Here is an 18069-nt window from a genome sequence, read left to right as displayed (position 1 = left end):
CTTCATCTCTGGTGTGTCATCTGTCCTTTCTGTTTGCTTTACATTTTACTACATCCTCCCCCACATGTAAATGTTTGCGATATGACTTGGCTTTCTTACCATCCTCACTTTCCTGCCTCCAAGGACTGCGTGGTTCAGTCCTGAGCATAAATGCTTGCTTCCTTTAGATCTCCTATATTTGTCCTTCCTTCCCATTCCTGTTGTTACAACTATAATTGAGACTCTCATTATCTCATGCTCACACTCTGCCTCCATTCTATTTATCATTTAAAAAAGTTTTTAGTATAGTTGACACACAATGTTTCAAGGTGTACAACATAATGATTCGATTTCTCTATACATTATGCTATGCTCATAAGTGCAGCTACCATCTGTCACCATAAAATGCTATTACAAAATCATAGACTATATTCCAGTGCTGCGCCTTTTATCCCAAGCACTACTTCAAGGCACTCTTTGATTGGTGCCCTCTTACCTCTTCCAAAAACTTTCAACCACCCCTCTGCCTTTAGGAAAATATCAAAATTATTTTTTCAGAGTATATTTGGGCCTCTCAACTTGGCCCAAATTACTCCTCTACACTTAGTCCTTCCTGTGTCCTTGAACAAATAGTTTCTTTCAAATAAACTGATCACTCAACATTCTTTTAACAAGACCTATCAATTTCTGCCTATATGATTTTGCTCATGCTCAAACCTTTGCTCTGCCTGGAATATGTTGTGCTCTCTTTACTAGCTTTCAAAATCTATTCCTTCCTCCAAAATCCAAATCATGCCCTAAATCCTTTGTGTGTCTTCCTCTACTAACCCAGTTCACAATAATCTCTGCCCCCTTTCCTACATACTTATAGCACTTCCATATACCAGTTATCTCTCAACCTTTCATATCTCATATGCTACTATTACTCATTTGGGGAAAACGAGTAAGATAGAGAGGGATAATAGGAGAGGAGATTCATTACTATAACATACATTTACATATTATCTCTTGTGTGCCAGGTACCATGCTAGATGCTGACAATATAAAAATTAACTTTTTATTACTGCTTTTTTAACTAGTAGGGAGAGACAGTGAACCATGGCCCTCAGTATACTGGAGAAATTGATTTTTCCACATGCCTTGCATTTCCAAGATACCCTCCATCACAGTCTTTATGGATAAACTCAAGTTTCCTGTATCCATGTGGCCCTGTCAGCTCCTACAAGGGGTCTTACCATAGTAAAGGAGGAATAAAAGAGGCATGGCCAATACATGAGGAAAATAAGAAATTAGGAGAAACAACAAGATCTATAGTTACTTCTACAATGCTAAAAGACTGCAGATAATCTGTGGTACAAGGGTAAACAGAAGATTATCTATCACCTTGTAGGTGGATGTAGAGATTGAGGAAAAGTAAATTCTTAACAATTGTTATCAACACCATGTGACTACCTTAAAGTCTGTGCCCTGCCCAATCTATGCCATTCATTTGGCACTTATATTTTCCTTTTCTCATTTTTAAAAATTATATTTATAGCCTAACTTCCAAACTACCTCATCATTTTATGGAGGGAAAAATGATCAGACCTTACAGCTCTATTCCTATATAGCACCAAACACTCCGTGTAGATAATTTATCTGTACCACCTTTATGATACTTCATTCTATTTTGTATATGCATTATTTATCTCACCAACTAAACCATAATCTCCTTGAGGATATGATATATGATTATTCTCCTCCCAGACAAAGCCTAACATACTACTCTATTTGTAGAAGATACTCATTGTCTGTTGAATAATAAATAATAAATTAATAAAGCAATTCTCTAATCACTTCATGGGAAATGCCTAGAGAAAGATAAGGTCTATATACATCTCTAAGAATATCTCAAGCACTCTACTGGTACAGAGAAAACTCATTAGTAAATACCAATATTGACAGTAGGTCATAAAGATGGTCTCTTGCCAAGCAGACATCAACAAAACCCACAGGCCCTAAAGGTGAGAATATCCTCAAAATGGAAAGTCTACTCATAGCAAAAACAATTAGTCTTCATTTCATATTTTGAAGACATCATCACCAAAATCAAGAATTATATAATTCTCATTATTGATCTTAACTTCTAAAAATTTCTGTAAGCTAAAGAAGATTTTTAGATATCAACACCCGTAACACCAAAGAATACTACAACACTTTCTAAAATCATAGAATCTTTGTATTGAGGAGGAACAAAAGGGGGGGTGCCTGGGTGGTTCAGGTCATGATCTCAGGGTCCTGGGATGGAGCCCCACAAGCAGGGAGCCTGCTTCCCCCTTCTCCTCTGCCCTGCCTCTCTGCCTACTTGTGAACTCTCTGTCAAATAAATAAATAAAATCTTTTTTAAAAAAGGAAGGGACAGGGGTGCCTGGGTGGCTCAGTGGGTTAAGCCGCTGCCTTTGGCTCAGGTCATGATCTCAGGGTCCTGGGATCGAGTCCCGCATCGGGCTCTCTGCTCAGCAGGGAGCCTGCTTCCCTATATTTCTCTCTCTCTGCCTGCCTCTCCATCTACTTGTGATCTCTCTCTCTGTCAAATAAATAAATAAAATCTAAAAAAAAATAAAAAAGGGACAAAAGGGTACCTAATCTAATTTCCTATCTAATGAAGGAATCTTTTCTATAATATATATAATTCTTAGGATGTTCACACCTTTGTTTGCAGTCTTTCAATGACAACAGATATCTTGCAACAAAACTATAGTATTATTTGATCATTATCACTGATAAAAGGTTACACTTTAAATTGAGCCAAACACTTTGAAACTATCTTTCTCAAAGGTCTTAGTTCTATTCTGTGGACTTTAATTCTTCTTTGATACGATAGTCTTTAAAACAGTCAAACAGAGCTATAATTCCTACTGTCTTCTTTTTTTCCCAGGCAGACATCTCTATATCCCTCAAATATTTTTCACATGATATATCTTCCAGACTATTAAAATGATTTTAAAGTGTGATGCCTAGGGTGATCACAATATTTAAGATGTTAACTAGTTGAAAACACCTACCTATAGCTTTGTACTACATATCTATTAATATAGCCTAAGATTCTGTTAGCTTTTTTGCAGCTACATCGCATCATTGATTGAAACTTGAGCTTGTAGACAATTAACACACACAGATCTTTTTCATTTGAACTACTAGCAAACCAAATGTACCTCTGTCAAAATGTAGCCCACAGACAGTTGATCTCTTAAATATTGGATTTTACAGGCTCAGAGAGGTAAAGTAACAGCCCAAGGACATAGAGCAAATTGGCAGAAGAGTGTACACATAACACCAAGACCTACTGGACTTCATTTCAGTTTTTTAGTATTAACATATTAATACTATTAAAATATTAGTATTAAATATTAGTATTAAAATATTAATTTTAGCATTAATATAACCCATAAAAATACTAACATTAAAAGGAAGACAAAATTCACAGACCTGTACCCCTGGGGATAAAAATGTATTATATGTTTATTAAAAAAATTTAAAAAATTTTTTTTAAATCTTTAAAAAAATTTTAAAAATAGGTGAATAAAACTCAATTTGGAATTTTTACTATTATAGATTATCATTTTCCAGGATATAAAAATAACCAAACTTGTTATCTCAAAATAAGTGTAGAATCCTTATCAGAATAAAAAGGTAAATCTAAATTAAAGAAATTATCAAAGAAAGAAAGAAAAAAAAGACAAAATTGCCAAAAGTGGGGGTTCTCTTTTATACAGTCAATCTAATTTGCAGGGAAGGAAGCACTGGGCAGAAAGTCAGAAAATCTTGGTTCTGGTCTCAGATCTTCAACTAACTTACTCTTTGAACTTCTACTTCACCATTAAAAAAACAAAAAAAATTAATCAAACCTAAATAAATGGGAAGGCATCCCATGAATCAGAAAAGATAATAGTTTAAAACAGCACTACTACTCAAGATCCTCTACAGACTCAACACTATCCCTATGAAGATCCCAGAGCTGGCCTCCCTGCATAAATTGAGATGCCTATCCTAAAATTCATATGAAAACACAAGAGACCTAGAATAGTCAAAATAATATTAAAAATAACAAAACTGAAGACTCACACTTTCTCATTTCAAAACTTGCTACATAGCTACTGCAATCAAGACAGTATGGTATGCCATAAAAACTGACATGAAGATCAATAGAAAACAATTAAAAGTCCAGAAATAAACCCTCATATTTATGATCAATTGATTTTTGACAAAGGGTGCCACTCACAATCAAGTAGGATTTATTCCTGGACTGCAAAGGTTGTTCAGTATTTGCAAATCACTCAACATGATACACCACATTAATAAAAGAAAGGATAAGAACCATATGATCCTCTCAAAACACCCAGAAAAAGCATGTGACAAAATACAGCATCCATTCTTGATTAAAAAACCCTCAACAAAGTAGGCATAGATGGAACATACCTCAACACCGTAAAGGCCATATAAGAAATACCCACAGCTAATATCATCCTCAATGGGGAAAAACTGAGAGCTTTTCATCTACATTCAGGAACAAGATAGGAAGTCCACTCTCACCATTATTATTTAACATACTACTGGAACTCTTAGCCTCAGCTATCAGAAAACAAAAAGAAGTAAAAGTCATCCAAATTGGTAAGGAAGAAGTCAAATTGTAAATAGCTGCCGAAGGCATGATACTCTCTGCAGAAAACCCAAAATAATCCACCAAAAAATCGCTAGAATACATAAATTCAGCAAAGTTACAGGATATAAAAATCAACATACAGAAATCCGTTGCATTTCTATATAACAAGAATGAAACAGAAAAAGAAATCAAGGAATTGATACAATTTACAATTATACCAAAAACTGTAAGATACTTAGGAATAAGCCTAACCATAAATGTAAAAATCTGTACTCTGAAAACTACAGAACACTTAAGAAAGAAATTGAAGATGACACAAAGAAATGGAAAGACATTCCATGCTCATGGATTGGAAGAACAAATATTGTTGAAATGTCTATACTACCCAAAGCAAGCTACACATTTAACGCAATCCCTACCAAAATAACACCAGCATTTTTCCCAGAGCTAGAACAAATAATCCTAAAATTTGTACAGAACCACAAAAGGCCCCAAATAGCCACAGCAAACCTGAAGAAGAAAAGCAATGTTGGAAGCATCACAATTCTGGACTACAAAGCTGTAGTCAACAAGACAGTATGGTACTGGCACAAAAACAGACACAGAGATCACTGGAACAGAATAGAAAACCCAGGATACCTGAGTGGCTCAGCTGGTTAAGCATCTGCCTTTGGCCAGGGTCATGATCTACAGGCTAGAGTACTGTGATAGGCTCCCCACTCAGCATGGAGTCTACTCCCTCTGACCCTCACCCATCTCCTTCTCTCACTCTCTCTCAAGTAAATAAAATCTTTTTAAAAGATTTTTTAAAGATTTTATTTATTTATTTGACATGGAGGAGGGAAGACATGCAGGGCGAGTGGGAAAGGGAAAAGCAGGCTTCCCACTGAGCAGAAAGCCTGATGCAGGGCTTCATTCCAGGACCCTGGGTTCATAACCTGAGCCAAAGGCAGACACTTAACGAATGAGCCACTCAGGCACCCCTCAAATAAATAAACTCTTAAAAAAAAAAAAAAAGAATAGAGGGGCGCCTGGGTGGCTCAGTGGGTTAAAGCTTCTGCCTTCGGCTCAGGTCATGATCTCAGGGTCCTGGGATCGAGCCCCACATTGGGCTCTCTGCTCAGTGGGGAGCCTGCTTCCCTGCCTCTCTGCCTACTTGTGATCTCTGTCTGTCAAATAAATAAATAAAATCTTAAAATAAAAAGAATAGATACCCCTTAAACAAGTAGTACATTATATGTTAATAAAAAAATAGAAAACCCAGAAATGGAGCCACACCTATATGGTCAACTAATCTTTGACAAAACAGGAAAGAATATCCAATGGAAAACAGTCTCATCAACAAACAATATTGTGAAAACTGAACATCATCATACAGGAGAATGAAACTGGAGCACTTTCTTACACCATACACAAAAATAAATTCAAAATGGATGAAAGATCTAAACATGAGACAGGAAACCATCAAAATCCTAGTGAACATAGGCAGGAACCTTGACACTGATGGTAGCAAATTCTTACTAGAACAGTCTCTGGAGAAAAAGGAAACAAAAGCCAAAGTGAACTACTAAGACTTTATCAAGATAAAAAGCTTCCACATAGCAAAGGAAACAATCAACAAAACAAAAAGGTAGCTTACAGAATGGGAAAACATATTAGCAAAAGACCTATCTGATAAAGGGTTAGTATCCAAAAACTATAAAGAACTTATTTTTTTAATATATTGTTGGATTTGGTTTGCTAGTATTTTGTTGAGAATTTTTGCAACCATGTTCATCAGAGATATTGGCCTGAAGTTCTCTTTTTTAGTAGTCTTTATCTGGCTTTGGTATCAGGGTAATGCCGGCCTCACAGAATGAATTTGGAAGTTTTCCTTCTTTTTCTGTTTTTTGGAATAGTTTGAGAAGAATAGGTGTTAAGTCTTAACCTTTTTTTTTTTTAAGATTTTATTTATTAGTCAACTCCACACCTGACAGGGGTTCAAACTTACAACCCTGAGACTAAGAGCTGCAAGTTCCATGGACTGAGCCAGCCAGGCACCCCTATTAATTCTTCTAAATGTTTGGTAGAATTCACCTATGAAGGCATCTGGTCCTGGACTTTTTGTTTTTTGGGAGCTTTTCAATTATTGATTCAATTTCTTCACTGGTTTATCAGTGTGTTACATTTTTCTATTCTTTCTATTTCAGTTTTCGTAGTTTATTATGTTTCTAGGCATTTATTCATTTCTTGTCCAATTTGCTGGCTTATAGTTTTTCATAATATTCTCTTATGATTTCTTATATTTCTGTTGTGTTGGTTATTTCTCCTGTCTCATTTGTGATTTCATTTATTTGGGTCCTTTCTCGTTTCTTTTTGGTAAAAGTATGGATACAGGTTATCAATTTTTTTTAAAGATTTTATTTATTTATTTGACAGAGAGAGATCACAAGTAGGCAGAGAGGCAGACAGAGAGAGAGAGGAGGAAGCAGGCTCCCTGCTGAGCAGAGAGCCCGATGTGGGACTCGATCCCAGGACCTTGAGATCATGACCTGAGCCGAAGGCAGCGGCTTAACCCACTGAGCCACCCAGGCGCCCCAGGTTATCAATTTTATTAATCTTTCCAAAGAACTAGTTCCTGGTTTCATTATCAGTTCTACTGTTTTGGGTTTTTTTTTGTTTCTATATCATTTATTTCCTCTCTAATCTTTATTATTTCCTTCCTTCTGCTGGCTTAAATGTGTTGAACATTGCACAATTCTGTGAATATACTAAATCACTGAACTGTACATTTTAAATGTGCGAATTTTCTAGTATATGAGTTGATTCTCAATAAAAATATTAAAAAATAAAAATAAGAGGATTATACTACATGATTTTTAAAGTCTCTTTTTCATTTCCAGAGTTACATAAATTTTACAGAGAGCAAGCTCATCATGGCTTACATTTTGTCAACTAAAAATGAATACCTAACTGCACGGTGGCAAAGGAGGAAACCTACAAGCCAAAGTCTCTTTTTCATTTCCAGAGTTAAAGTCTCTTTTTCATTTCCAGAGTTACATAAATTTTACAGAGAGCAAGCTCATCATGGCTTACATTTTGTCAACTAAAAATGAATACCTAACTGCACGGTGGCAAAGGAGGAAACCTACAAGCCAAACACAGGTAAAGTACAATTTTAAACAGTGATAGGAGCAGACTTTTAGAAAACCTCAGCAAACAACTCAGAACAACTGCAAATGAGAAGACTCTTTTCAGGCAATTTTAGGCAGACTGTTAATGTAGGAGAGAGTCACAGAGAGGTGTTTCAAGTCGAGGGTACTGCCATAAAGAAATGACAGACATTACATGCAGTGATTGACAATGATGTTTAGTTACATATCAGCCTTTCTAACTTCAACCACCCCCACATAGATATGAATGACCATTAGTAGTGTTACCTTCAGATATAAAATGGAGATAAAAGGTCAAATATAATATCCTACATGAAAGGCCAATGACGCCTTTTCTTCTAAAAAGTTTATCTCATCACTTTGCATTTATATAAACAAAATGCCCCACTGTAAGGCTGTAGAGACCATGATACTTACTGCCTCTGCTTGGTAAGAAAGAACTTTGAAAAGGTCCCTCTCCACAGCAATCTTCTGCAAAGTCATGTGGACCTCAGTGGAGCTTCTCTGCATTAATTTAACATATAACTGCTCCAGACCCTGGAAAATAAAACCACAATACAATGACATGATGAGAGTAACCAAAACTATTATTAATAATTGTTACAGCTAAAAATCACTGGTAAACTTACAGTCATGGCAGCTTGAAAAAACTGATCAGCACACACTGCATTTCCAACATCCACCCACCCTTTTCCTGTTTTCATATTCATCTGGAAGAAAGAAGTTAGAAAATAATTTTTTTTAATTCACAACTCCTCCCAACTGGTTGAAGAGGGTATTAGATAAAATATTTAATCCTCTGCTCATATTCCATAGTGTAATCCCCAGAAAAAAATAGCATTTATTATAGTTCTATGTTCTGTTCTGAACTCCATAACTTAATAGAAATGGCCTCAAGAAAGGCAATAAAAAAAATTAGTAACTTGAAAACATTTTCTAAGAATTATTGAAAGATATTAGGATAATTTAGATAGGAATACAAAGTTCTGGAAAATTAGTTCTTCACATACTAGAAGTTATATGATAAGCATTAGACTATAACTCAACACACCTTGGTAAAGAAGCTCACAGTATTATAACTGACAGACATCTAAATATATAGTTGCTATGTAATATGCACAAATGCTACGGAAGCAAACAAGAACTGAATCAAGATGGGAGGACTGAGCACGAACTACAGCTCAACCCCTTCTACAAAGCCATAGAAATGATGTGTGTGTGCATGTGCGTGTATAAAATATATATAATAAATACACTGTACATTTTACTATAAATTTACATATAGGATATAAGTATACTACAAACTTTGGTATAAATTTTATATACTCTAAAATCCCTAGAAATTATGTATGTTATGTCATATATATATATAATGATACACACAATCTCTAAGAAGATGTATCTTTTTTTTTCATTCCCTAGAAATAGGAGAACATATATACATATTTTTTTTTATTCAATAAGCAACCTGGAAAATAAGGGGCATTTTCATTTGACCTGAAATTAAGAGGAACTTCTGAAAAATAGACAGCAAATGGGATGAAACAAAAACCCACATAACAAAATGCACAAAAATGCAAAATGTAGAAAACATCCAGGATGTGAACAGTATTATCAGGCAGCAGGTTTCCCCACCAAGAGGTATCTTCCCTCCTCTCCAGGAAGGAACAGTGAGTACAATCACTTAAGCAAGAGAAAAATAGAGTGCCAGGTGGCTGACAACACAGGCCAATGCAAAATATTCAGCCCTACCTCTTGATCAGTCACTTGATTTGGGTTATGGTAAATAGTGTGAAATGGCATTCACAGACTATCAAGGAATTTCAAATCAAATATGAGCAAGAATCACCAAACAATTGAGGGAAACCAACCCGATGAAAGGACATCACACTCAACAAACAGAAGAATATCTAAGGAAACAGAATTAAGAGAATTAACAGATGGAAACAAAGAGTATTAGCATCATCCACAGAATCGTATACCTGTCACAATCAGTAAAATGTTCCTTTTAGTTTTCTATCTTTGAAAACAACAAAGCCAAAAATGCAAATATTAGAAATTAACAGAAATTGGAAGCTTAGAGGTGAGGGAAAGGTAGAGAGAACACGAAAGTACAAATATCCTCATAGGGTAGAAAGTAAAAACATACTCTCCAAAATTGACAGAGAAAGAAAAAAATACAGAGGGGATTTCTCGTTTTTGGTTTTTTTTAATTATGTTCAGTTAGCCAACATATAGTAAACCATGAGTTTTTGATGTAAAAAAAATTTTTTAAAGATTTTATGTATTTATTTGATAGACAGGGATCACAAGCAGGCAGGGAAGTAGGCAGAGAGAGAGGAAGAAGCAGGGTCCCCGCTGAGCAGAGAGCCCAACGTGGGGCTCAATCCCAGGACCCTGGGATCATGACCCGAGCCGAAGGCAGACTCTTTAACCCACGGAGCCACCCAGGCGCCCCTGATGTATAAAAATTTTAATATATTATATATTACATTTGAAGTTCAAAAAGGTTACCATCAGATAAATTAAAAATAGTAGAAAATAATTAACAAAAACTGAAGGGGGAATGGGGGGATAATAGATAATAGAAAGATAAATCTTCATCTATCAGAGCAAGAAAAAAATAGATCATATCTAAAACTGATATGTCAAGATCTTCTTTTTATTATTTTATTATTATTATAGGCTGAACTACATCTCCCCAAAATTCATATGTTGAAGCCCTAACTCCAAGTACCTCATAATGGGGCTGTATTTGGAGAGAGGGTCTTTAACAAAGTGATGGAAGTTAAAATGAGACTACTGTAGTGAGCCCTAATCTGCCTGGTGTCCTAAAAAAGGAAAATCTGGATACACAAGGGACACCAGAGATGCAGGGATAGAGAGAAAAGGCCATATGAAAACATAGTGAGAAGGCAGCCATCTGCAAGTCAAGGAGAGAGGCTTCAGAAGAAACCAAATCTGCCAACACCTTTACCTTGGACGTTCAGCTTCCATAATTTTGAGAAAATACATTTCTATTGTTTAAACCAACTAGTATGTGTTATTTTGTTATGGCAGCCCTAGCACACTAACACAGTGACACGAATGTATGATTAAAATATATGGAGGAAACCATGAGAAGTGAAAACAGAAATAATTATAATTAGTAGATTTAAAATTTAAAAAAAAACATATAAACAAGGCAATTCACTGCAGCATCCAAATGTCCATGGAAGGAAGCTGGATGAATACTGTGTAGCTATAAAAAAAGGAATAGGGGCGCCTGGGTGGCTCAGTGGGTTAAGCCTCTGCCTTCAGCTCAAGTCATGGTTTCAGGTTCCTATTTCGAGCCCCACATTGGGCTCTCTGCTCAGCGGGGAGCCTGCTTCCCCCTCTATCTCTGCGTGCCTCTCTGCCTACTTGTGATCTCTATCAAACAAAAAATTTTTTTTTAAAATGAGGAATATCTCTATATACTGCTACAGATTGATTGCTAGGATATAACCTTAAATGAGGTAAAATAAAGGTGGAAAAAAGTATATATATGGAATGCTACCATTTATCTAAGATCCTTTGGGGTGGTGAAAGACATGTATATATACCTTTATTTTTTAAAAAAAGGATAAACAATAAACAAAATAGCTATCCACAGGGGAAGTGAAGAAACAGGGCAGAGAGGACACAGATAGAAGGTAGACTTATCTGAATATACTTCTTTCAGTAGAATTTACTTTGGAACCATATAAATATTTGACATAATTAGGGGTGCCTGGGGGGCTCAGTGGATTAAGGGCTCTGCCTTTGGCTCAGGTCATGATCTCAGGGTCCTGGGATCCAGCCCCATGTCAGGCTCTCTGCGTGACGGGGAGCAAGCTTCCCCCGTCTCTCTGTTTGCCTCTCTGCCTACTTGTGATCTCTGTATGCCAATTAAATAAATAAATAATTTTTTAAAATAAAAATTAAAAAATAAATATTTGACATAATTATAAACAAAAAGCAACTGCCTAAAATCAAAAGCAAACAAAAATAAATGAATCCGGGTGGCAGATAACTCAGTTAGGCATCTGCCTTCAGCTCAGGTTATGATCTCAGGGTCCTGGGATCAAGACCCACATCCAGCTCCCTGCTCAGCAGGAAGTTTGCTTCTCCCTCTCCCTCTGCCCCTCCCCCCAAGTCATGCTTTCTCTCTCAAATAAATACAATCTTTAAAAGTGAGAAACCTGCTTCCCCCCCCCTCTCTCTGCCTACCTCTCTGCCTACTTGTGATCTCTCTCTATCAAAAAAATAAAAATAGGGGCGCCTGGGTGGCTCAGTGGGTTAAAGCCTCTGCCTTCGGCTCAAGTCATGATCCCAGGTTCCTGGAATCAAGCCCTGCATTAGGCTCTCTGCTCAGCAGGGAGCCTGCTTCCTCTCCCTCTGTCTGCCTCTCTGCCTACTTGTGATCTCTGTCTGTCAAATAAATAAATAAAATCTTTAAATAAATTAATTAATTAAAATAAAACAGTATTTTATGGGGCACCTGGGTGGCTCAGTTGGTTAAACTTCTGCCTTTGGCTCAGATCATGAAGTCAGAGTCCTTGGGTACAGCCCTGAGTCTGCTTCTCCCTCTCCACTGCCTGCTCATCCTCTCTTCCCCTCTCTCTCATGCTCTCTCAAATAAATAAATAAAATCTTTAAAAATATATTTTAATAATAATAAAATGATACTTTAACTATACAACCCTAGTGGGATATATGCAAAGAATAAAAGAAGTACAAAAAAATTTCTTGAACTATTTTTAGAAATCATTCTTAGTAACTATATTGGTACTGATGTATTATGAAACAATTATAAAAATACATTTTTTGGATATAACCAGTTATTCACTATATTAATGTTGTTAGGCACCAAGATTGTCAGGGCCAGGAAAAGAGACACAAATATAAGATCAAGAAGCTAAGAAAAATCCTATCCTATCAATTAGAAATAACACTATGTCTTAAAAGAAAAGGAGAGGGTCGCCTGGGTGGTCAGCCCTTAAACCTCTGCCTTCAGCTCAGGTCATGAACCCAGGGTTCTAGGATCAAGCCCCGCATCAGATTCTCTGCTCTACAGAAAGCCTGCTTCTCCCTCCTCCACTTTCCATGCTTGTGTTCCCTCTCTCACTATGTCTCCCTCTGTCAAATAAATAAATAAAATCCTAAAAAAAGAAAGAAATATTACTATGAGGGTCACCTTCATGGCTTAGTCAACTAAGCATCTGACTCTTGGTTTTGGCTCAAGTCATGATGCAGGGTCATGGAATCCAGTCCCATGTTAGGCTCCACACACAGCACAGAATCTGCTTGCCCCTCACCCTCCCCCTTTGCCCTGCCCCCAGTTCACACAGGCACTCTCTCATTCTCTTAAATAAATAAATATTTCTTTAAATATATCACTATGGGGGTGACTGGGTAGCTCAGTCCTTAAAACAGCTGTCTTTAGCTCAGGTCGTGATGCTAGGGTCCTGGGATCGAGCCCCACCCACATTGGGCCCCCTGCTCAGTGGGACACCTCCTTCTCCCTCTCCCACTCCCTCTGGCTATGTTCCCTCTCTCCCAGTCTCTCTGTCAAATAAATAAATAAAATCTTTTAAAAATATATAACCATGAACTCACTACATATTTTATCTTTCAAAAACATATGTATTTCATAGCTCTGTCTAGTAAAAAGATCTAGAAACAAAGACCAATGCAGTAGCAATGAGTACTTGTAATTTCCACATTATGGTTTCTGAATAGCATCCTCCACTAAAAGGAAACAGAGCTCTTTCAAGGTATCACTAGGGCAAGAACTACACAAAATGAGAATGGGTATCTTGTCATATCAGAAATCAAATTTTGACTATTATTTCAGTTTTGCTGTTAAAGATTACTGGAGTAGTGTCAAAAGGCTTCAGAATCACTTCAAGAGGCTTCTTCTGGCCAAAGATAGGTGCTTCAGTAAGAATAATAACTAAAATGGATTGAAATGCATTACAAATGTGAGTTCACAATGACACTTTTTTAAAAAAATCTACCTGATCATCATTTAAGGATGTTAGAGAACCAACTCATTCTGAAGACTGCTTAAAAAAAAAAAAAGGCAGGGAGGCCTGGGTGGCTCAGTTGGTTGGACGACTGCCTTCGGCTCGGGTCATGATCCCGGAGTCCCGCGATCGAGTCCCACCATCAGGCTCCCAGCTCCATGGGGAGTCTGCTTCGCTCTCTGACCTTCTCCTCGCTCATGCTCTCTCTCACTGTCTCTCTCTCAAACAAATAAATAAAATATTTTAAAATTTAAAAAAAAAGGCAGGAGAAAGAGTCAAGACTGTCCTTTCTTACAAAGGTATACTTCAAAGCATACAAATAGTTGATGAGGGAAAGTTTCCCTTTATCCCAGTTAATAAAGAAGGAAGGAATAAAGAAGTAGAATGTACAAATATCTACAGAAATAATGGACCTAGGGACATATCATCAAAGGGCACTAACACAACAAAAGAGACAGATAGATGCCAGATGAAAGTATACCATACTGCCTATGAATTATTCTTCACAAAACTAACCTGAATCAGATCATGTTTCTAAATCTACCTACCAGTTTACAGGAAAAACAGGAGTCAAAAGACTTTATTAAATGATACTATAAGGATGCAGTCATCAGAATCCAGAATTTAAGAAACTCTGTAGAACAAACAACCTTGCTTCTTCAACAAATACTAGTCAACAGATTAAGAAAGGCAGGGAAAACATGTAGACTGAAAGAGCTGTATTAAAAAAATAGGAGGGGCACCTGGGTGGCTCAGTGGGTTAAACCTCTGCCTTCGGCTCAGGTCATGATCTTAGGGTCCTGGGATCGAGCCCCCCGTTGGGCTCTCCGCTCAGCAGAGAGCCTGCTTCCCCCTGTATCTCTGCCTGCCTCTCTGCCTACTTGTGATCTCTGTCAAATAAACAAATAAAATCTTAAAAAAAAAAAGGCACATGGATAACACTAAAGGATATAACCCTCTTTCCAGTTCACACTAACTTCAACCATATTCATAGTAGTAACGGCTACTTCACTGCATCTACACTTTCTCCTCATTTAATTACGACTTACCAAAATCTGTCTTCGAATAACTTCTTCTGAAGCAGCTGAGCCTCCACACATACACATCAGCTTGCAAGCAACATGCCGTACTGCAAAACAGTAATCAGACACCCATAAACACAAAAACATTCATTGTTTTATATACTTATAAAAAGAAAGGAGGAATAAAGTGAATCCAGTCTTGTTAAAATAACTATGAATTCCTTTTCAAAAAATTAATTATCAGAAGTAAATGAGCTGAAAATTATCAAATGAATTATTTGCTTGATGCTTCAGTCAGACAGTTACTTTTCGAACTTTAAGCTCTGCAGGTTTTAAATTCTGAAGACTCATTGAAGATACCTAGTTCCATGCGATATTTCTGTATATATTATGCTAACAGCAAAATAATTCTAAGTAACACTAGTATCAAAAGCTATTCAACAAGGGCACCTGGGCGGCTCAGTCAGTTGAGCCTCTACCTTCAGCTCAGGTCATGATCCCAGGGTCCTGGGATCAAGACCCGCATCAGGCTCCTCACTCAGCAGGGAGCGTGCTTCTCCTGCCTGCTGCTCCCCCTGTTTGGGCTCACTCTCTCTCCCTCTCTGACAAATAAATAAATAAATAAATAAACAGATCAAATCTTTTTTAAAAAGAAAGCTATTCAACATCTGACAAAATTTCTGAACATAAGAATAGTTTGAGGGGCGCCTGGGTGGCTCAGTAGGTTAAGCCTCTGCCTTCGGCTCAGATCATGATCTCAGGGTCCTGGAATCGAGCCCCGCATCAGGCTCTCTGCTCAGCGGGGAGCCTGCTTCCCCGTCTCTCTCTGCCTACTTGTAATCTCTGTCTGTCAAATAAATAAATAAAATCTTAAAAAAAGAATAGTTTGATTAGTCCCCTAAACTGTGACTCTTTTTAAATATATTTTCTGTTGATAATGTAAAAGTTAGAAAATATAGATTATCTTCATTATACAGTTCATTTCCCCTAAAAATAAGGAAGTTTGAATAACTATGAGCTCTTTATTTACAGAGTTTCTCTCATCATAAAATATTTCCAATTTTTTTAAAAGATTTTATTTATTTATTTGACAAGTAGGCAGAGAGGCAAGCAGAGAGAGAGGGAGAAGCAAGGCTCCCACCGAGCAGAGAGCCTGATGTGGGGCTCGATCCCAGGACCCTGGGACCACGACCCGAGCCGACAGCAGAGGCTCAACCCACGGAGCGACCCAGGCGCCCCAACATTTCCAATTTTTAAAGATGACTTCATAAATAACTGAACTAGTTGCTTTGATGTTAGATCTCAGCAGCCATTCAACCTATACTAATACCATTTTAATATTCCATTCAAAGAGATTTGCCCAGATTAAATTACAGGGTAACTGAAGTCAGATTCTCATTACCCATCATGAAATATAAATCCTATTCATCCTTCAATAAAGTTGTTGCTGAAAAAACTCCCAATAAAATACCTCCTAATCATATATTTGCACAGCCTTGCTCTTCCAGTTTTGAAAATGTTTCCTTTATTTTTTTCCAAACTTAACTAATTCTTTGGTATTCTCAAGGAACCTGATCTCTCCATCATTTTCCTTCTCCAAAGATAGCTTCAGGGGCGCCTGAGTGGCTCAGTGGGTTGGGGCCTCTGCCTTCAGCTCGGGTCATGATCCCAGGGTTCTGGGATCAAGCCCCACATCGGGCTCTCTGCTCAGCGGGGAGCCTGCTTCCTCCTCTCTCTGCCTGCCTCTCTGCCTACTTGTGATCTCTGTCAAATAAATAAATAAAATCTTAAAAAAAAAGATAGCTTCAGTACCTCCCTCTCAAGTTATTCTTTCCCTTCTACCTTCAAACATATGTTTCTCTTCCTTCAAAAACATCAACTAATCCCACTGTACTTCAGCTTTTATCCCACTTTCTCTTTCTTTCAAAGACAAACTTCTTAAATTCAATGGTCTACTACCTCTATTTTCTTGCTTTCACTCATCTCCTTAAGCCCCTGCATTGTTTTGCATCCTTACCACTTCACTAAAATCACACAACCAAAGACCACCTTCCCGACTTCACAGCAAACATTTCACAATGATCATAACCTTTTTAAAAAAATACTACTTCCAGGGTGCCTGGGAGGCTCAGCTCATTAAGCTTCTGGTTCTTGGTTTCAGCTCAGGTCATGATCTCAGAGTTATGGGATTGAGCCCGACCTCACGTGGGGCACTAAGCATAGAGTCTGCTTGGGATTCTCTCTTTCCCCTCCCTCTGCCCCTCGCCTGATCACATGTGTGTGCACCTCTATTGCTCTCTCTCTCTCTCAAATAAATAAATAAATAAATAAAATCTTTTCTAAAAAATGCTACTTCTTCGCCTCACACTATCTTGGTTCAGCACTGAGCAGCGTCCCACTATGGGAAATGCCTTAGTCTAAGAACTTTGCTCCCATCCCCACATTCGTGATCTGGCTGTTTACAGTTACCATAAATAAGGCTTCAAGACAGAATGCTACTTCGGTATAAAGATGCTTTCTTTGTTGCTGTTGCTTTGTCTTAGTCTTCTCACCAGTCTGTTCTTGGCCCCTCTATATTATAAGCATATTGGTTAGGTGCTTGCTGTCTGACTCCTTACATCTGCCTTACTCTGCTCCATCAGTGCCCAAAGCTTGATATCTCAATTGACTTCAGACAACACAATGTTGTATCCTCTGGCATCTGTGAATTCCTTATTTTTGTTGTTAATCCACTCCTTCCCAGATCCTCCAGCATAATGGATGCCTGTTATTTTTCTTCTGGAGTCTTATCTTGTCCTTTCACTTACTGCCTGCCATAATATGGTATGACAATCCTATAAGGAGCAGACACTGAATAAATGGATAGTGAGTCTCCTCTAGGATATTCTGACTGTTAATTTTGGTCTCCTATCCTTGTTTTTTTCCTTCCCAGTCCTTAACAACCAGAGTCAAAGTAAAAATCTCACTACTGTGGTTCTCTTAAAATTTGGTTCTTAAAATTTGGTGTGCAGGGGCACCTGGGTGGCTCAGTGGGTTAAGCCTCTGCCTTCAGCTCAGGTCATGGTCCCAGGTTCCTAGATTCGAGCCCCACATTGGTCTCTCTGCTCAGCAGGGAGCCTGCTTCCCCTCTCTCTCTCTCTGCCTGCTTCTCTGCCTACTTGTGATCTTGGTCAAGTAAATAAATTTTTTAAAAAAATCTTTAAAAATTTGGTGTGCATGAGAACAGTTTTTAAATTATATACATG

The 18069-nt window shown here is 37.5% G+C and overlaps 1 protein-coding gene across 1 annotated transcript in view; it reads right to left on the bottom strand.

The window, feature by feature from the left end:
• The window catches only part of TEX11 (testis expressed 11), a gene marked incomplete at its 5' end in the record, with an annotated part of 282218 nt that extends 267287 nt beyond the window's left edge, over positions 1-14931 (bottom strand). The window contains 3 exons of the mRNA XM_045072768.1: positions 8191-8310; positions 8403-8483; positions 14852-14931. Of these exons, the coding sequence (XP_044928703.1) occupies positions 8191-8310; positions 8403-8483; positions 14852-14931 (281 nt within the window). The remainder of the gene's footprint in view (positions 1-8190; positions 8311-8402; positions 8484-14851) is intronic.
• Between the last annotated feature and the right edge of the window lie 3138 nt (positions 14932-18069).

The sequence above is a fragment of the Mustela putorius genome, unplaced genomic scaffold, assembly GCF_011764305.1.
Source record: "Mustela putorius furo isolate JIRA1106 unplaced genomic scaffold, ASM1176430v1.1 tig00004053_pilon_pilon_pilon, whole genome shotgun sequence".
Classification (NCBI taxonomy): Eukaryota; Metazoa; Chordata; class Mammalia; order Carnivora; family Mustelidae; genus Mustela; species Mustela putorius.
Note: the sequence above shows the minus strand (reverse complement) of the source record. Positions and strands in the feature narration are given on the sequence as shown.